Consider the following 21,016-nt stretch of genomic DNA (forward strand, 5'->3'; position numbering starts at 1 on the left):
AAACTGGACCCTGGTAGCTACTTTGGGTAGCCTGTGAGGATAGGCTATGCACTGACCCATGCACTGACCTCTCACAGCACACACTGGGCTGGGGCATTGGGCACCATGGCGGCGTTCCCTTAGGCTTGGTGCTGTGGCCGGCTTGGGGAGGAGGGTGAAACACCTTGGGGATGCTGCTGCTTTGGGAAGGGAGATCTGCCTGCAGCAAGCACCGGGTGATGTCCCGCGGCTCTGGCGGCTGCTCCCCCTAGCGACGACCAGGGGAAAGTGGCGTTGCCGCGCGCTGATGCAATCGGAACCCCCAAGCAGCAGCAGGGAGCAGATCAGTTCCTTCTCACAGCTGCAACGTGTCCCAGCAAGGAGGCGTTGCATAGGGAGAGACAGATAGTTTGCAGGCGCTTCATCCTGCTCGCTGGCCGAAGGGAGCGGGGCCGCGGAGAAAGCTCTTCTTGCCTCATCTGGAAATTATCCTCTTGTACGGCATGATGAAGGTAATTGGAGTCAATGTGCTGCAGCATTTCTCTCTGGGTGCCCGCCGGTTGTGGGATGCACAGTGGCACGAAAGCAGCATTTCTCTAGTTTATTGTTGCTCTGATTTGGCTTCGGTGCTTTGCAAGGGAGGCTCTGTCCTCGCTAGTTGATTGTTTCTGATACAGAGGCAGGATGTGCGTGACTCTCTCGTCTCCTTTTTTAATGGTTGAATTGCAGGCGGCATTTGAGAAAAATAATACGGGGGGGGGAGGAGGAGAAACCTTTCAATCTAATTTTTCATGGGAGAATTATTTGTTACCGGCGCGGGTTTATTTCTAACATGGGTCTCTTAAAGGGTTAAAAAAAAACAGAAGGAAAACAAATCTGCGAATGGTATAGTCTGCTGACAGGCAACATGGATTTAAAGTGCCCGGGAGTTTATTATAGCTCTTAGCTGTGCAGTCATGCTAGACCTGAATCTGGGTAACAGTAACAGGCAGCAGAGTGTAGCGTGGTTTGGTGTAAATGGAAAATGTAACGATTTCATGGGTTAAAGTTAATGTGAGATGTTGCATTTTATTGAAACCAGTCTTTTATAGTCACAGTTTGGTCTCTACTTCCTTTAAGTGCGTGTGTGGTGCTGTCCCCTGGGATGTGGGGAGAGACGCCTTGTTCGTCCAAAAGGACTTCTTGCTGTTGCTGCTTTTTTAACTTCTCCGTTGGTAACTTTATACTGCCCGGAACAGCTGTGCCATGTGAAGGTCAGGAGTGGAAGAAGGTTCTGTACAAAGCTGGCTTTGAACTGACCATTGCTTGTCCTGCATTTGCACTTCAGCTTGTACATAGTTGCTCCACTTAAATGATTCTGCTAGATGAGATGAAAGCTTACCGGTATTCCACCCAGGGGAGGAAGGGGAAACATCAGTAGACTTCACTCATGCTGCTTTCCCCTGCCGATTGTTGTGTTGCCCTTTTCTCACCCTTGGATCTTGTCTACGTTGAACATTTTCTGAAATTTCCTCGCTGTTGCCTTAGCAATGGTGCAGCTGCACAGATGCTGTCAGTAATGGGAACACTAGTAGATCAGTGTTTTATCACCACCCCATCTCATCTGTGCTCCATCTACATGAGCATTCTCACAACAACTGCTAGCATCAGTGCAGTCAAGACAGGACTAGACCAGTGATGGGAGAAGTTCTGAAAATGTTCCTAATAGCCCACTTAGTGGCTTCTCCAATTCAGCATGCTGTGAGCTAGGGCTGTAGGAGAGGGTTACAATCTGGGGAGCGGGTTACAATCTTGTATTGCTGCTGTTCATAGAACAGAATATCAGGGTTGGAAGGGAACTCCGGAGGTCATCTAGTCCAACCCCCTGCTCAAAACAGGACCAATCCCCAACTAAATCATCCCAGACAGGGCTTTGTCAAGCCGGGCCTTAAAAACCTCTAAAGAAGGAGATTCCACCACCTCCCTAGGTAACCCATTCCAGTGCTTCACCACCCTCCTAGTGAAATAGTGTTTCCTAATATCCAACCTAAACCTCCCCCACTGCAACCTGAGACCATTACTCCTTGTTCTGTCATCTGGTACCACTGAGAACAGCCTAGATCCATCCTCTTTGGAACCCCCTTTCAGGTAGTTGAAAGCAGCTATCAAATCCCCCCTCATTCTTCATTTCTGCAGACTAAATAATCCCAGTTCCCTCAGCCTCTCCTCATAAGTCATGTGCTCCAGCCCCCTAATAATTTTTGTTGCCCTCTGCTAGACTCTTTCCAATTTTTCCACATCCTTCTTGTAGTGTGGGGTCCAAAACTGGACACAGTACTCTAGATGAGGCCTCACCAATGCCAAATAGAGGGGAATGATCACATCCCTCAATCTGTTGGCAATGCCCCTACTTATACAGCCCGATATGCCATTAGCCTTCTTGGCAACAAGGGCACACTGTTGACTCATATTCAGCTTTTTGTCCACCGTAACCCCTAGGTCCCTTTCTGCAGAACTGCTGCCTAGCCACTCGGTCCCTAGTCTGTAGCAGTGCATGGGATTCTTCCGTCCTAAGTGCAGGACTCTGCACATGTCCTTGTTGAACCTCATCAGATTTCTTTTGGCCCAATCCTCTAATTTGTCTAGGTCCCTCTGTATCCTATCCCTACCCTCCAGTGTATCTACCACTCCTCCCAGTTTAGTGTCATCTGCAAACTTGCTAAGGGTGCAGTCCACACCATCCTCCAGATCGTTAATGAAGATATTGAACAAAACCGGCCCCAGACCAGGGCCGGCTCTAGGCACCAGCTAAAGAAGCAGGTGCATGGGGCGGCCAATACCAAGGGGCGGCACTTCAGCCACTATTGGGGTGACATGTCCAGGTCTTCGGTGGCAATTCAGTGGCGGGTCCCTCAGTCCCTCTCGGAGCGAAGGACCTGCCGCCGAATTGCTGCCGAAGAGTGGAGCGACGCGATCGCGCTGCCACTGCTTGGGGCGGCAGAAAACCTGGAGCCGGCCCTGCCCAGGACCGACCTTGGAGCACTCCGCTTGATACGGCTGCCAACTAGACATGGAGCCATTGATCACTACCCAACGATCTAGCCAGCTTTCTATCCACCTTATAGTGTTTTTGCTGTACCGGTTGCCTGATTGACCAGAGCAGTAGACTTCAATCTCCAGGACTGTTATCCATGCACATACAAAAAAGCAGTACTAACCATGCACATAAAAAAAAGAAGGAAGTAAAATCTGATCCATAGCACTGTGACTGATCACGACAACAGTGAGCTTGACAATGAAATTACACTATTTCCAAGCAGAAGGATCACTCTTCTCGACTGAACAAACGTAGGGGAGTGATATAATGGGAATGATATAATGGTACTCTGAACTAGGAGACAGGAGATCTGGGTTTTACACTCTGCCACTGGCCTGCTGTGTAACTTTGGGCAAGTCACTTCACTGCTCTGTGCCTTTGTTTTCCCTTTTGTCCTTCATTTGTTTTATCTATTTAGACTGTAAACTCTTGAGCACAGGGACTGTCACTGTGTGTTTGTACAGTCATAGCGCTCATCACAATGGGATCCTAATCACAGTCTGGGCCTCTAGGCATAACTGTCGTACAAATAAAACTATGAAGGTATCTGTCAGTAATGATATCATTACACTTCCCTGTCCCTTGAGGTTTCCCCTCTTCACTATTTCCTGCTTTAAATCCCTGCTCCTTCGATAAAGACACTGTCTCCCTCAACCCTTTTCCAATTCCCTTCCTGTCTCTGAGCCCTCTTTACAGAAATATTATGTGTAAGAACTGAATTTACCTCGGGTTTCTCTAGTTCCCCCTTGTCCCTCTGTGGCAACTGATTTCAGCTGACAGGCCTAGCACTCACATCATCTTGTGAGGATGTGGGCGGTCTGATTTCCTTGGCACTGGGGCTGACTGCCCAAATCAGTGTTATAGAGTCACAGGAGAAACAGAAGGAACCAAAAAAGAGGTTAGTTTGCACACAGCTTACATTTTTCAGTGGGCCATATTCATCGCTGGTATAACTCCGTGGAGTTATTCCCCTGGAGTTACACCAGAGATGAATTTCTCCTTAGGAGTACAGTGATCAGTAAATACTCAGGGGTTAGGATTGTCAGGAGAAGAGACACATCACATTTTATTAATGGCATGAGCACTCAGCCTTGACAGTCTATTCAGGCCTTTTGAAACAATGCAGCCACACGAGGCAGGCTAAAGATTTAGCATATGTATTAGCATAGTTGCTCCCATACTAACATTGTCATTTTATTTGTATCTGTAAATAACTGCGGCTACATAAATAAAAACACAGTGGTCATTAGTAGGCATCGAAATCAGGACTTTTAGCAAAAAAATTGTGAGGTCTGTTTGCTGCGAGAAAATAATGGACTTTATTCTTGCTAGCTCCAACCAGCAGGGGTGACATGATCATATTCACTATACCAAATGAGTTTTATCTTCCACCTTGTTAGACAAGCTAGTCAAAGGCTTTGAGAGCCAGAGAAGTTCAAGTCCTGTCCAGAGTACTAGTCTGTAACAAAGTGTAGCTACTGACTGAGAGCCCTGGTGTCTGTAATGTGGAGATTGAATTCCTGGCCTCAGCACTGAAAGCATAAACTCCCATGACAGCTTGAGCACATGTCGAGGGAGAATATGGCCATAACTTATCATACAGTCATCCATTCTGGTAACTTGATAATCTTACCTTACAACTACAGGAAAACGTGGCCCCACTTTCCTTAGAAATGGTTCCGTTGCCTCATATCTTATACTTTAAGGAACCAGATTATTACCTCATAAAACAGAGCACCTGTCATTGTAAACCTTTATTATACTAGAGATGAGATTAACTCTGGTCCATTAGGAGTCTAGCAAATATTACCATATGTTACTGACAATGAAAATCCAGTTGTTTGCTTGTCTAAAGGTCTAGCGATTCCTTCTCTTGTGCAAACCATAAGAGCCAAATAAAATAACATGAAGTTCCAATTAAACCTGTTGTTAAAAGTAATCCAAAAGCTTTAACCCATCTGTCTTCCATGGCACACCCATCTTGGCACATGGGTTATTATTATTTTACGGACCAGAGTTATTCATTTACTTCCCTTCCCTTTTGAAGTTCACCATTCATGCCCAAGTTGCATTTTTAGGACATATATAAAATAGATGAAAAGAACTATATAGTATGTGCATAGCTAATACTAGTACAATTTACCTACATGAGTGTTTCATGAATGTAACAACAATGCTCATGCTGATTGTAAGACTAGAACAGGGGTCGGCACCTTTCAGAAGTGGCGTGCTGAGTCTTAATTTATTCACTCTAATTTAAGGTTTTGTGGGCCAGTAATACATTTTAATGTTTTTAGAAGGTCTCTTTCTAGAAGTCTATAACATATAACTAAACTATTGTTGTATGTAAAGTAAATAAGGTTTTTAAAATGTTTAAAAAGCTTCATTTAAAATTAAATTAAAATGAAGAGCCCCCTGGATCAGTGGTGAGGACCCGGGCAGTGTGAGTGCCACAGAAAATCAGCTCGTGTGCCACCTTTGGCACACGTGCCATAGGTTGCCTACCCCTGGACTAAAATATTGATATTTTTTTTTGTTGGTGCTTCTTGGTGCCAGAAGTGGTTAGAATGGGATGAGGAGGAGGCAACCAGCTGGGACAGGTGTAGAATCTTGCAGGATCAGCAGCAGACTCTACTATGCCTCCTCAAGGTAACTAAGTACATGAGAGTTTAGCAGCGCAGGACCAGTCCCTTTGTTTTCTCTTGTTTAGACCCAGCAAACCCAGTCCTCAGGGTGTCCCTTACCTCCCCAAACAGTGCTAGCACTTGCATTTACCCTTTCTGTGAGCCACAATCTCAATGCTTTCACATAATCTAATTTTGGAGAATTGCTCTTAATATTATTTCACTTCAGTTCCTTGTAGCAGCTGTGATTACTACACTCATTCTGCACCTGGGAAGGTGGGTAGCCTTCCAGAGTGCAGCCCTGCTTCACAATCAGCTAGCAGAGTGCAGTAGTACACGGTATGCCAGTGGTCCCCAACCTTTTTAGTCTGGCAGGCGCCAGACGAAGGACTGTGACGGTGGTCAAGCATCCGCCAAAATGCCACTGAAATTCGGCAGCATTTCAGCGGTGACGCCTCTGGATGATGCCACTTCTTGGCGGCAAGCGGCGTCATCCAAGCTGCTGAATTTCGGTGGATGCTCGACCGCCAGCCAGGACACAGGCACATTTAGATGCCCCCATGGGTGCCATGGTGCCCGCAGGCACCGCGTTGCGGACCCCTGCGGTATGCTATTCATCCTGGAGCCTGAAAAAAGACTCTCAGATGAGGAGATAGATGTCCAAGGTTTCTTTTTATGAGCTCTCGTCTTGCACACAATAGTACAGCTTGGGCAGAGGTTCTGTTGTGTTCACACTGCTGTTGGTCTTGCTCGTGGTTGTCCTTAAGATGAGCACAGAAGACAGAGGCTTCTGTGTGGAAGGTGCTGATGGACTGAACAGGTTGGAGAACTGCTGTACAAAGCCATAAGTAATATTTCCATCCTGAAGACCTTGAAGAGCTTTACAAACAGTAGTAGTTAAATCAACCCTGTAATGTAGGTAGGTGGTTTCTTGAGAAAGCTACCTAAAGGTACTGAATAGATATGATGTCTTCTGAGACGTGAAGTCTTTGTAAGAATTCTATAGAGGCATAGTCATTTTGTTGACACCCAATTGCTTTTTATGAGCTGAATCATTTAATTAACTCCTTAAATCCCATAGCGAGACTCATCAGTATTCCGAAGCTATGCCAGGGGACAGTGCCTTCCCCACTCGTTTCCAGAGCCTCTGCCAGACAGGCAGCAATGAGAAGGGATTTAAACCCTGCATTTCCTGCCTCCCTCTGGCATGGGGCAGCCAAACTACTGCCTCCTCCTCTGATATGGCAGCTGCAGAGTCTACTCCCTCCCAGCTGGCTGTCTTCTCTTCATCCCATTTTGACCACCGCTAGCACCAAGGAACATTACACACCCATCTACCCCACTGGAGAATTCTCCGAGGTATGTGGAAAAGGGGGAGGGAAACAAAAAACTTACAGAGGATGTGAGGGCCAGAATAGCACAGGGGAGATGATGGTCTATGGGATCAAAAAAAGCAAACAATTTAAAGAATGGGCTCAAGAATAACACTAAAAATGTGATAATGCCATTATATAAACCAGTGGTTCAGCTTCTCTGGGGATACTGTGTGTTCTGTGATGGCCACCCTATCTGAAAAAGGGTCTAGTAGAAATTGAGGAGGTTCTGAGATTGGCAGTGAGAGTGATCAGAAGCATGCAAATACTTCCATAGGAAGAGAGATTGAAAGGATGCTGACTGTTTACCTCACAGAGGAGGGGAAACAGAGGGGACCTGACCAAGGCATACAGAAGAATTTAATAAGGTTCAAAGTGGGATGTGGATAACAACTCTGGACAATCTTGTTATAGTAAATTCTAAAAAAATGAGGACTTGGAGCCCTTCCAATCTTCAGGGTTTAAGTCTGTGCTGTAAGCAATGTTAGAGTCTGAGCTAGGAAACACTCATTCTTGGACATGCTGCTTATTTCTATGGGTTAATCCCATTGATGGATTAGTTTTCAGAGGCACAAAAGATGGTTGGGTGTTTCAAAGTCTATAGGAGCTGGGCACCGTTGTGTCTTTGAAAATCTCCTCCCTCTAATAGCAGCGTCTGCAGGGTGTGCCTTAGCACATCCATGCTTGTGCACAGAAATAGTATGGCTTGTCAAGGTGTGATCCTTGGTAAATCTGGCTCTGTCTCATTCTAGATGTGTGAAGAATAGGAAATCAAGTTGGATTTAAGCTTTCAAAGTGTTTTTTACCAGCTCCATTGCTATGAGAGTTAATTTCCCTCCCCTATCACTTCTGAAGGCTAGTATGTTACTGTGGTCCTCCAAAAGATAGGCTTTTGCTGTGCCATAGCACTTCTAGAGGTTGATTTATTATTATTTTATTATTATATAAAAATCAACAATTTCTCATTGAGTTTGAAATTGTTCCACATAATATTGTTACATAAGAACGGCCATACTGGGTCAGACCAAAGGTCCATCTAGCCCAATAACCTGTCTTCCAACAGTGACCAATGCCAGGTCCTTCAGAGGGAATGAATAGAACACATAATCATCAAGCGATCCATCCCCTGTCACCCATTCCCAGCTTCTGGCAAACAGAGGCTAAAAACACCATCCCTGCCCATCCTGGCTAATAGTCATTGATGGACCTATCCTCCATGAATTTATCTACTTCTTTTTTGAACCCTGTTATAGTCTTGGCCTTTACAACATCCTCTGGCAAAGAGTTCCACAGGTTGACTGTGCGTTGTGTGAAGAAACACTTTTGTTTGTTTTTAAACCTGCTGCCTATTAATTTTATTTGGTGACTCCTAGTTCTTGTGTTATGAGAAGGAGTAAATAACACTTCCTTATTTACTTTCTCCGCACCAGTCATGATTTTATAGACCTCTATCATATCTCCCTTAGTTGTCTCTTTTCCAAGTGGAAAAGTCCCAGTCTTATTAATCTCTCCTCATACGGAAACCGTTCCATACCCATAATTTTTGTTGTCCTTTTCTGAACCTTTTCCAATTCCAATATTTCTTTTTTGGGATGGGGTGACCATATCTGTACGCAGTATTCAGGAAGTGGGCATACCATGGATTTTATATATTTTCTGTCTTATCTATCCCTTTCTTAATGATTCCCAACATTCAGTTAGCCTTTTTTAATGCCGCTGCACATTGAGCGGATGTTTTTAGAGAACTATCCACAATGACTCCAAGATCTTTCTTGAGTGGTAACAGCTAATCCCATCATTTTATATATCTAGTTGGGATTATGCGTTTACTTTGTTCTTGGTGTCTTTTAATGGGACTTTGCCTGGAAGAAATGCCACGCTTTTAATTTGCATGAGCTGGAAGAACTGTTGTAACTGTTTTTCAGAGGACAGTGACTGATACAATTTTCACTTCTGCAATTCTGAATGGTTAGTTACTAAATGTACTAAAATGTGTAAGATTTCTGTCTTTGATATGTGAGAAGTAAAATGTTGGCACAGTGTTACGCTCAGTATTTAAACAACTATAAACACTGATTTCCATTTGCATCACATTGCGGACTTTATAGTATGTATTAGCATAAATTTAATACAGTTTTAAGTATAAAGGAGATTCATATAATTTACAAGTAGCACATGTAAAAACTAGCATATCTTAACTTAAACCCCATGATAGATATTTAATAGTTTTATGCGGCTGCCCATCACCATAGTATCTGAGCACCTTCCATGTAAAATCAATAGTGTCATCCCTAGCAATTTGTGGTTTTGCTTTTCTGAATGATTTGCCAGTCAAGGACATTTTATACTAATGAGGAACAAAATAAGAAATGACAGTACTCTTCATTTGTGAAGTGCTTTGTAAACTATAATTTTTTAATGTATCTCCCGCCATCTGTGTGAGGTGGGTGGTATTATCTCCATTTTCCCAAGAGGAAAATGGTCAGAGGATCCTGCACCAGTCCAGTCAATGGGAGTTTTGTTATTGACTTTAATGGGTGTAGGATCCAGTAATGGGGGAAAATTTTCAAAGGCGCCTAAAGCCATGGCTACACTACAGCGCTAAGGCAGCACAGTTGCAGCTATTCCACCGTAGTATAGACACTACCTATAATGACAGAAGGGTCTTTTTTCTGTCTCAGTAGTAAATCAGCCCCCTCAAGAGGTGGTAGTGATGTCCGCAGAAGAATTCTTCCATCAACCTAGCAGTGTCTATACTGGGCTTTATGTCCTCTTAACTACATCTCTCAGAGGTGTGAATTTTTCATATCCCTGAGCAATGTAGCTATGTCAACCTAAGTTTTAGGTGACTTAGGCTCCTAAATCCCGTTTGCAACAGTGATAAAGTTCCTTGAAAGTCAAAGGGATGCTGTTAAAATTCTTCCATTGCTGTAGCAAGTGTCTAGATGTAACGTGTAGTATAGTACAGTATTTCTCAAATGCTACCACTGTAGCCACATGCGGCCACCAGGGGCTTTTCTTGTGCCCACAGCCTCCTGGGCTATGACTGGAGGGTGGAGGGAGACCAAAGTAGCAGCCCCTCCCTTTCTCTGGTGCTCTTGGATGCACAGCCTTGGTGTTGGTTGCTGGGGCTGCCAGCAGGGCTTGGGCCCTGGCCCCGCTGGAAACACCTGGGGCACAATGCTGGAGGAGCAGACAGCTGATTTGTTCCCCACCTTCCCAAGGGTGGGATTCAGACTTTGGGCTTCAGCCCAGGGGTGGCAGGGCAGCAGGCTCTGGCCATGGGACTTTGGGCTCCGTCCCTGGGTCCTGTCCTCCAGCTGTGGGGCTTCGGGCTCTGGTTACCGGGCTTTGGGTTCCAGCCTCCCACTGCCTTCTCCAGCCCCCTTCATCCTCATCACCCCTGGCCCTCGCTGCCTCCCCCGACCCTCCATCCAGGGCTTAATTTATTCCCAGGCTTGCCAGGGCAGAGTAAGTCTGTTGTAAAAAGTGATACTTGTATGTTTGTTGTGAAAAGTGATATTAACAGACTTACTAGCTAGCAATAAATAAATTACAATGATTTGGACATGTATATGTGCAGATTTATTTGGTTTTCCCAAAGCTAATTAAGTGTTTTAGGAAAAAGTGCAAGAGTGGCTACTAGCAAGGGTTGGTGGCTGCACTCCGAGGCCACCAAAAATTTTGTCCTGAGAACCCCTGGTACATGTGTAGTGTAGATGTAGCCTTAGGCTCTTAACAGCCAGGTTTATGAAGGTCTTTAGGTGCCTAAATATGCAGGCACTTTTGTAAATTCCGCTGGGCATCTATCTCTATCGTTAGGCATCTAAACACCTTTGTAAATGTGGCCCCAAGTGCCTAATCACTTTTGAAAATGGGAGTTTGGTTCCTAAGTCACTTAGATGCTTTTGAAAACTTTACCCTAGGTGGTTTGTCCAAGATCACAGGGGGAATCAATCTTAGAGCCAGGACCAGAAGTCATTAGCTCCTGAGTCCTGGCTCCCAGTCTTGTCCCTTTGTAACTCCTATATATAAAAGGCATTTATCCTTACTGTGGTATTTGTGATATGCCTTGTACTTTGAATGGAAATCCCACATATATCATGATGAATATGATTGCTGCAGGTAGATACACTAGTTGCATATTTGTATGTGCACGGGGTCCGAGTTACAGTTGTGGGGAGACTCTTTACTTTGACACTGGCTTTGACATGCTTAACTGTGTTTGGTAACTGAAACTGGAATCCAGAAGAAAGAAGCGACAAAGAGTCCTGTGGCACCTTGTAGACTAACAGGCGTATTGGAGCATAAGCTTTTGTGGGCGAATACCCACTTCGTCAGATGCGAATACCCACTTCATCAGATGCATGCATGCATCTGATGAAAGCTTATGCTCCAATATGTCTATTAGTGTGTAAGGTGCCACAGGACTCTTTGTCGCTTTTTACAGATCCAGACTAACATGGCTACCTCTCTGATAGAAGAAAGAAGGTTTCTGATGCAGGGAGGTGGGGAGGTGTAATAGTCCGGTGTTGGGGCCGTGCCCTCTCAGGGGCCGTCGGGAGGCAGGCCGCCTCACTACACGGCCCAAATCAGTCTCCGGGTTCTGAAGGTCTCGGGGTTCTGCCCCTCAGGCAGGGGCTGTACAAAAGGCACACGGTTACTGCAATGAGCTCCAGCCCTCAGTCAGGGCGGGGCAGCAAACACTAGTTCTAGGCTCAGATCCTTCCTGCAGGCGGAGCACCAATAAAGTCAATGGGCCCTGGCCCTCAGTCAGGGCGGGGCAGCCAATCAGTTCTAAGTTCCGGTCCTTGTAGCCGGAGCTGAGCAATCACACAGTCAGTAGGCCCAAGCCCTAGCTCAGGGCGGGGCAGCACACAAGAGTCCAGGGGGCTCAGATCCTTCCTGCAGGCTGAGCAACAACAAAGTTAACAAGCTACGCCCAGGCCCTCAATCAGGGCGGGGCAGTAACACAGCAGTTCTGAGCTCAGATCCTCTCAGCAGGAGCTGAACACACAGGGGCACTAGCAAGCCCAGGCCCTCAGTCAGGGCAGGGCACCAAACACTTAGTACTAGGTTTCAGGGCTCAGGTCCTTACCTCAGGAGCTGAGCAGTAATAGTAGTCTCAGGGCTCAGGTCCTTGCCTCAGGAGCTGAGCAGTAATAGTAGTCTCAGGGCTCAGGTCCTTGCCTCAGGAGCTGAGCAGTAATAATAGTCTCAGGGCTCAGGTCCTTGCCTCAGGAGCTGAGCAGTAATAGTAGTCTCAGGGCTCAGGTCCTTGCCTCAGGAGCTGAGCAGTAATAATAGTCTCAGGGCTCAGGTCCTTGCCTCAGGAGCTGAGCAGTAATAATAGTCTTAGGCCTGGTCTACACTAGGACTTTAAATCGAATTTAGCAGCGTTAATTCGAACTAACCGCTCAACCGTCCACACCAGGAAGCCATTTAATTCGAACTAGAGGGCTCTTTAGTTCGAATTCGGTACTCCACCCCGACAGGTGGAGTAACGCTAAATTCGACATGGCTAGCTCGAATTAGGCTAGGTGTGGATGCAAATCGAACTTAGTAGCTCCGGGAGCTATCCCACAGTGCACCACTCTGATGCTCTGGACAGCAGTCCGAGCTTGGATTCTCTGACCAGCCACACAGGAAATGACACGGGAAAATTTGAATTCCTTTTCCTGTCTGGGCACTTTGAATCTGACGTCCTGGCTGGACATCGGGGCGAGCTCCGCAGCACCTGCAACGATGCAGAGCTCTCCAGCAGAGGAGTCCGGCCAATCCAAGAATAGAAAGAGGTCCCCAGCATGGACAGACCGGGAAGTCCTGGATCTGATCGGTGTGTGGGGCGAGGAGTCTGTGCTGTCGGAGCTGCGCTCCAACAAGTGGAATGCAAAGACCTTCGAGAAGGTCTCCAAAGCAATTATAGAGAAAGGATACAGCCGGGATGCAATGCAGTGCCGCGTGAAAATCAAGGACCTGAGACAAGGCTACCAAAAAGTCAGAGCGGCAAACGGACGCTCCGGAGCCCAGCCCCAGACATGCCGCTTCTACGAGGCACTGCATGCCATTCTAGGTGGGTCTGCCACCACTGCCCCACCAGTGACCGTGGACTCAGTGGATGGCATAGTGAACCTGGACAGTTCCTCCTCGATGTTCGCCGATGGGGAAGATGAGGAAGGGTCTGTGGAGGACGGCGCAGGCGACAGCGAATGCAATACCGCTTTCCCTGACAGCCAGGATCTCTTCATCACCCTCACAGATATCCCTTACCAACCCTCCCCGGCCGTTAACCCAGACTCTGAATCAGGGGAAGGATCAGGCGGTAAGTGCTATAAACATGTAAACATTTATTTTTTATAAAACAGGTATAAAAAAATAGAAATACTATATATAAAATTTTCAATGAAAAACTATATGAAAAGTAGGTCCACACATATAGGGATTGAACAATAATCCTCCAGGGACAATTCAACAAAGGTCTCATAGAGGTCCTCGAAAAGCCTCCGCAGGAGGTTCCTGGGGAGAGGTGCCTTGTTGGGTGCTCCGTGGAAGCACACTCTTCCGCGCCAGGACATCCTTATGTACATGGGAATCATCGCCTCCACAAGCATGGCCGCATATGGTCCTGGTCTCTGCAGGGCTTCCCTTAGCATCCGCTCTTTGTGACTCCGAGGGACCCGCCTCAGGGTGATCTCGTTCATGAAATGCTGCATCTAATTAGGGCAATTAGTGTATTGTTACTGTTGTGAATGGTTGACTTTTACTTTGCATAACAATGACCCTCGCTTAACAGCCACATGTTGTAGGCCACATAGGAAAAGCATACATTGATCTTTCCCGTGCACTGGCGGGAGTGGCTGGAAAAGGGTCAGAGTATATGATTTCCAGATTGCCTTTAGCGGGAGGGCACAGCTATCCATTAACTGATAAGCAGAATGTACTGTAAGGCTTACCAGGACTGTCTGCTAGACGGATTCAGCTGTCTCTCCCCACTTGTCCGCTCTCCTGTGCAATGCCGCAGCCAATGAGAGCGTATTCCGAAATCTCGAACTTGTCCTGAGATCTCGTGAGACTTGTTGCTCTGTATGGTCTTGTTCAGAGAAACTGACTAGACTGTGTTCACTGTTCGCAAACATGTATCTGTTCAAGGAAATCACTTACTTTTCCCATCACACAGCTTCGGCTCTTTCCCGGACTGCCCCGGCATCCCCCTCGCAGAGGCTGGCGCAGATTAGGCGGCGAAAGAAAAAGACTAGGGACGAGATGTTTGCGGAACTGATGGCCTGCTCCAGAGCCGAGGCGGCAGAGCAGAGACAGTGGAGGGAGACCCTATGTCAACAGCATCGCACACACATCGAACGGGAGGATAGGTGGCGGCAGGAAGACCATCAGGCGACTCAAACGCTGCTTGGGCTAATGAGGGAGCAAACGGACACGCTCCGGCGCCTTGTTGATGTTCTGCAGGACCGCAGGCAGGAGGACAGAGCCCCCCTGCAGTGTATCTGCAACCGCCCTCCCCCACCAAGAAGTCCTGCCCCCCCCTCACCCAAAAGTACAAGACGGAGGGGCGGTAGGGGCCGTGAGAACTGTCACTGCACCACTGCATAGCGCTAATGTACCACACACCTCTCACGCTATAAATTTGTAGAAGTGCTTCCCTTACAGGCTCACCCAGTCCCAAATCCAAGTTTCATCCCCCCACTGTGTATTAGATTATTAAAAGCTGTTTGCTGTTATTCACTGTTTCGGTCACGTCTTTCGTGTCAGAGGATTTTTTTGTGTATGGGGGGGGGGGGATTTATAATTGCACGGTATAGCCTACATTACCAGGGTACAGACTTGGGGGCATGATCAACTGCAGGGCACACACACACTGCAGTCAGTAGGCACCAGGGTCACTCTGTGTGGTGTATGCTGCCCCGGGTCATTCTGTGATGTGTATGCTTGTCCAGGGTCCTAGCGCCTGCCACCCCCTTAATGTTAAGGCACGCTGCCCTTACCATGCACTTCCACTGTAGCAACGAGCCTCTCCGCGGCCCTGAGCCCCAACAAGAGCCCTCATCCACGGACAGATACTCACCCTTCCCCCACATCTCTCACCCCTTCCTACGCCCAAACCCGCAGCCCACTGCCGTCATCCAAACCCCTATCCAGAGAAGGCACCACTCGCCCCTTCCTGCAAACCCTCCCCTTCATGCACAACCACTTGCAACCATCCCCCACCCCAGAGACCTATGTAGGAGCAGGAGGATGTCATTCCTCTATGGAACAAGCAGTCTGTACATCAGTGCACACCGTGCCCAGCACAGTATGCGTCCATGTTTCAACACCTGAACAGAAATGCAAAGTAAAACAAAGATTTATTAATAATGAGTGTAACAATTAATTTGCTTTAAAACGTGCTTTGGAAGTGGGGGAAACTTGGAGAACGGGGTATGTAACCGCAGATCGAAATCGACACATACAGACACAGGCCCAGGGTCAGTTTCTCTTGAAAGCAAGTGGAGAGTCATAGGTTACCCTGCTCTCCGAGGAAACTTGCTTTCAAAGCCTCCCGGATACACAGCGCTTCCCGCTGGGATATTCTCTCGGCACGGGTGTCTGGCTGAGCGTAAACTGCAGCCAGGCGATTTGCCTCAACCTCCCATCCGGACAAAAAGGTCTCGCCCTTGCTCTCACAGAGATTGTGGAGCACACAGCAAGCAGCAATAACTACGGGGATATTCTTTTCGCTGATATCCGAGCGAGTCAGTAAGCTCCGCCATCTCCCCTTGAGACGTCCGAAAGCACACTCCACCACCATTCTGCACTTGCTCAGCCGGTAGTTGAAGAGTTCCTTCTCTCTGTCCAAGGCGCCTGTATAGGGCTTCATGAGCCAGGGCATTAGCGGGTAGGCTGGGTCCCCGAGGATCACTGTAGGCATCTGCACATCCCCAACCGTTATTTTGTGGTCTGGGAAGAAAGTACCTGCCTGGAGGCGTTTAAACAGACCAGAGTTCCTGAACACACGCGCGTCATGAACCTTGCCCGCCCACCCAACGAAGATGTTGGTAAAACGTCCCCTATGGTCTACCAGTGCTTGCAGCACCATTGAAAAGTAGCCCTTTCGGTTAATGTACTCGCTGGCCTGGTGGGCTGGTGCCCAGGATAGGGATGTGAGTCCCATCTATAGCCCCACCGCAGTTTGGGAATCCCATCGCGGCGAAGCCATCTATGATGTCCTGGACGTTTCCGAGAGTCACTACCTTTGAGAGAAGTTGCTCAACGATTGCGTGGGCTACTTCAATCACAGCAACCCCCACGGTAGATTTGCCCACGCCAAAGTGGTTCGCTACTGACCGGTAGCTGTCTGGCATTGCAAGTTTCCAGAGGGCTATGGCCACTCACTTCTGCACACTCAGGGCTGCTCGCATCCGGGTGTCCTGGCGCTTCAGGGCAGGGGACAGCAAGTCAGAGAATTCAAGGAAAGTGCCCTTACGCATCCTGAAGTTTCGCAGCCACTGTGATTCATCCCAGACCTGCAGCACTATGCGGTCCCACCAGTCCGTGCTTGTTTCCTGGGCCCAGAATCGCCGTTCCACACCATGAACTTGACCCATTGCCACCATGATCTCCACGGCGCGGCGTACCCTGCTTTGTGAGAGGTCTGCGCCACTCTGTGAATTCCTGTCCTCACTGCGCTGCCGGAGCCTCCTCGCCCGATTTCTCAGCAGCTGACTGTGGAAGAGGTGGACGATAAGGTGCGAGGAGTTGACAACGGCCATAAGTGCAGCGATGATCGCAGCGGGCTCCATGCTCGCAGTGCTGTGGCGTACGCGCTGTAACTGACAAGAGAAGGGCGCGAACAGATTTCCCGCCGGAGCTTTCAGGGAGGGAGGGCGTGATTGACGGTTCAATGACAACAGTTACCCAAAAGCACCCTCGACACATTTTTCACCCAGGAGGCATTGGGAGCTCTACCCAGCATTCCAATGGGCAGCGGGGACTGCGGGAACTGTGGGATAGCTTCCCACAGTGCACCGCTTCCAAAGTCGACGCCAGCCCCATTACTGTGGACTCAGAAATTCAAATTAGTGTATTTACTGTGGATACACAAATTCGACTTCATAAGGTCGAATCCACAAATTCGACTTAAGTAGATTCGAAATAGTCTTGTAGTGTAGACAAGGCCTTAGGGGCTCAGGTCCTTGCCTCAGGAGCTGAGCAGGAATAATAGTCTCAGAGCTCAGGTCCTTGTCTCAGGAGCTGAGCAGTAACCCAGTCCGAAGCCCAAGCCCTAGGTCAGGGCGGGGCAACCACAATAGTTCAAAGGGGCTCAGGCCCTCGGGCAGGGCTGAGCAACACCAGGTACAGTTCAGGGCTCAGGTCCTTGTACCAGGAGCTGAGCAGTCACAACAATACAGGGGCTCAGGTCCTTGTAGCAGGCGCTGAGCCACAGCAGGTAAGTGCAGGCTTCTCTGCCTGAACGCTGGTAGGAGGGGGAGTCTGCCACCCGTGAGTGGGGTGGCAGGGGGGACACAGGCCCACCCACTCCACTGTGTCCCAGCCCGGGGCCCTAGCAGCGGCGTGGATCCGCTGCAGTCAGTGGGGATCCTGGCCGCAACACACTGACATGGGCACACCAGTGCCCTCAGCCGGACAGGGTTCGGCTACCCCCAGGCTACACTCCATCTCCCCCTCCTCGGGTACCTGCTCGTCGCTGGGCTCGGCAGCGGGGTCCCACACCATGGGCTCCTCGGCGTGCTGAAGGCGGTCTAGGTCGGGCTGCTCCTCCGGACTCGGGTCAGGGGGCCGCTCGGGCCGCTCCTCAGGGTACTGGGCTCGGGGCAGGCTCGACCAGTCCACCTCAGGGTACCTGGCTCGAGGGAGGCTCGGTCGGTCTATGTCAAGGTACCTGGCTCGAGGGAGGCTCGGTCCGTCCGCGTCAGGGTACCTGGCTCGGGGCAGGCTCGGTCCAGCAGGAGCCCGATCAGGAACGTCTGTCCTCTCCGGCTGCTGGGCTCCAACTGAGCGCTGAGGCCGGGCTTTTATACTTCCTGTCCCGCCCCTTGACTTCCGGGGGGCGGGAACAGGTGGCAGTGGCTCCGCCCACTGAGGTGGCTGTTCCGGTTCCTCCCTCTCAGGGGCCGTCGGGAGCCAGGCCGCCTCACTACAGGAGGGAAGAAGCTTTTTCTGTAAGTATGAGGGGTGCCTGGTGGGCTGTTAGTCTCTTTTGGGTGCGGTGAGAAAACACACGCAAGTGAATAGCCTACGCTGTGCTAAATAACACACACACACACACACACACACAGTATAGTCAAAAGTTGCCCGCTTCCTGGAGTTTGCCTTTATTATTAACTTAAACAAGAAAACAAACAGCATAAGCGCTATCCTCAAGCATGGTTTGAGTCCTTTGAGTTTTCCCTGCAGTATGTCTCTTTCTCCAATACCCTTTGCTGCAGAAAAGGGGCTTCAACTCCTCTTATCCTTCAAGATAGGAGCTAACTGGACATAATTTAAAGCTACCTTTGTAAACACCATGAGATGCACCAAGAGGATGTAACTCAGGCTTCATCAAAACTGAGGAAATTCTCCCTCTAAATTCAAACCAACTACACCAGTTTTAAAACATGTTGGGGCAGCAGTGTAGACAAGATTCGAGCAACCAGCGCCTGTGCGCTGCTGTGCAGGGAAAGAATATGCATAGAGCATGGCTTTGTGCAGATGAGATACAGCCACTGCACAGCCCTCAGCTTCCTACGTGTGGTGAAACCACACTAGTTCTTCTGCCTGGGGAGCCTCCACAGCTACAGAGGAGAAGGCTAGATGTGCTCTAGTGTGAGAGGAGATGGTCTTGTGATTAAGATGTTCAGTTGGAACTCAGAAGGTCTGGCTTCTGTTCTTCTCTTCTCCAGTGTGAAGACTCATAGGCAACCCCCTCCTCCCCCCAACAGTGGGCCTAATAATACTTCCCTACCTCACAAGTGTTGAGGATAAACCTGCAATCGCTTTGGAGACATTTAGCTACTACAGTGATAAACACCATTGAAAAGCCTATAAAAATATGGACAAAGTTCCTCTTCACCTTGAACAAAGGTGGCAAAATAACTGCAAGCATCACAGAGACCAAATCTTGCCCTCCAAATTCAAGATAAAGCACACAATTCTAGCCACCACTTAGCCAGAAGCTTCTGTCTGCCTGTTTGTCTTGGTTTGTCCTGCTTTGTAACCACCCTTTCCCAGCTGAGGTCAACCTCTGGGTCTCTTGATCCATATTTTGCTCTAGCGGTGCAGTTCACACTCACTCTTCAGACAGGTGGCTATATGTCCATCCAAAAGCCACATCTAGCTGTCAAGGATTCTGCATCCAGACAAAGCATCCATACCAACCCACTACCTTTGAAAATAACCACCGCCTTTAACACATACAAAATGTAACAGCCTAACCCTGTAAATATCCTTCTAATGGTTGGACTGGGTCCAGCTGCAGTAACTAACCCATTCAGATCCTATGACAGATTATTGCTGGTATAATTTATCAGCTTCATGTTATGACCACCTTTTTCCTAACACTCTAATTCCAAGAAATTTATTATACCATAGCCAACTGCACTGGCAGCTCTACTCAATCCAGAAAGTCAGGCTCCTTGTGTCTTCATGCACCAGTGGCATTTACAGCTCAGTAATCAATTAAGTTGTCTGTAGAAGTTGCTAAGGCTGAATCCCGCTTCAGACCAGTGTATGTCTGCCTCTTACCAGCCTGCAGTCACATGCAGTGTCACAGAACATTTTGATTCTCTTAGTATTGTTGTTTGGTGGCTGGTAGAGCCAGTAAGTTATTGTTTGACTAGCTCCGGTGGGAGTGTAAGGATGGTTTGCGGGACAAAAAGGAGTCGTCCTTGAATACCAGAGCCTTTGTTTTTAGTGCACATGTTGGGTCTGATTCACTACTGCCCTGTACCTTGTAGCCCTTTACCCCAGTGCAAAGCGGGCCTAAAAGTTACCATTCTGATTTGGAAGTATTTTGCATTCACTTTGCATTGTTATAACTGGCTACACAAGGGACAGGGAAACAGTAAATCAGGTCATTAGGGTTCACTCATATGTTCCTTCCAAGGCCAAAACTCCCACTGAAATTTGTAGGAGTTGGATGCTCAAGAAATCAGGGTGGATTGTTTTAAATCAAAGCAATTTAAATGGCTGATTTTTAATCATGATTTAAATCAGCAAGCAGGAAACCTTGATTTAACTCATTTTAATTGTTTTGCATTTGTACTTTTCAGATATTTTCCCCCCAAAAGGTTGATTCTCATTGGTTGGTAACCATTAAAACGTGTTTATTGGCAACTAAATATAGTCTTTACACTAAATTTGGTACTGGTTTTGCTAACCTGGAGGATACATGATAACTATACATATTCATTTATACAATTATATAGCTTAACTTACATTTATTCAGATTCTTAATTTTTACATTCTTATGTTAAAAGATAGCGAATGACACATTCCTTAATTACTAGATGGTTAATTTTTTTTACTCGTGATTTGTGTCACATTGCATTTGGATAGAAATTGGAATTCAATTACAAATGCACAAAAGCAAGCATTTTCAAATACTTTTATTTAACTAATAAATGAATCTTAAGTGTGCTGATGAATACATAAGAAAAAAGTCAGTTTACCAAAATATGTTTTTTACATTGAAAACTAGCAGATTTATTAAACAAAGGAAGTATCATCTATAGAGAGTGAATTTAACTGTTTTTGTTTTTTTGGGGGCACCATGTCCTTCTAGAATTTAGAATGAGATTTACTACTTCTTTCACATCTCATTTTTATTTTATATATTGGAACAGGAAAACAAGCTTTCCTGCTTCTCTAACTCCCAACTGGTTTCTCAACTTTGAATGAACTGATCATTGAACTGAACTAGTTGAATAAATGAAATGAAGAAAATAGTTTCTGCACTTACAGAAGAGACTACT

General features: G+C 47.5%; 1 protein-coding gene across 2 annotated transcripts in view; it reads left to right on the forward strand.

Annotated features, from left to right (window-relative positions):
• Positions 1–306: 306 nt before the first annotated feature.
• Positions 307–21,016, forward strand: part of BCAT1 (branched chain amino acid transaminase 1) — a 98,197-nt gene continuing 77,487 nt past the window's right edge. Inside the window, exon 1 of one of the 2 annotated variants that reach the window (XM_045005281.1) lies at positions 307–491. In XM_045005281.1, coding sequence (XP_044861216.1) covers positions 483–491 — 9 coding nt within the window. In that variant the 5' untranslated portion in view covers positions 307–482. The remainder of the gene's footprint in view (positions 492–21,016) is intronic. The other variant, XM_045005371.1, reaches the window with a different exon arrangement.

This window comes from Mauremys mutica, chromosome 1 (assembly GCF_020497125.1).
Source record: "Mauremys mutica isolate MM-2020 ecotype Southern chromosome 1, ASM2049712v1, whole genome shotgun sequence".
Taxonomy (NCBI): Eukaryota; Metazoa; Chordata; order Testudines; family Geoemydidae; genus Mauremys; species Mauremys mutica.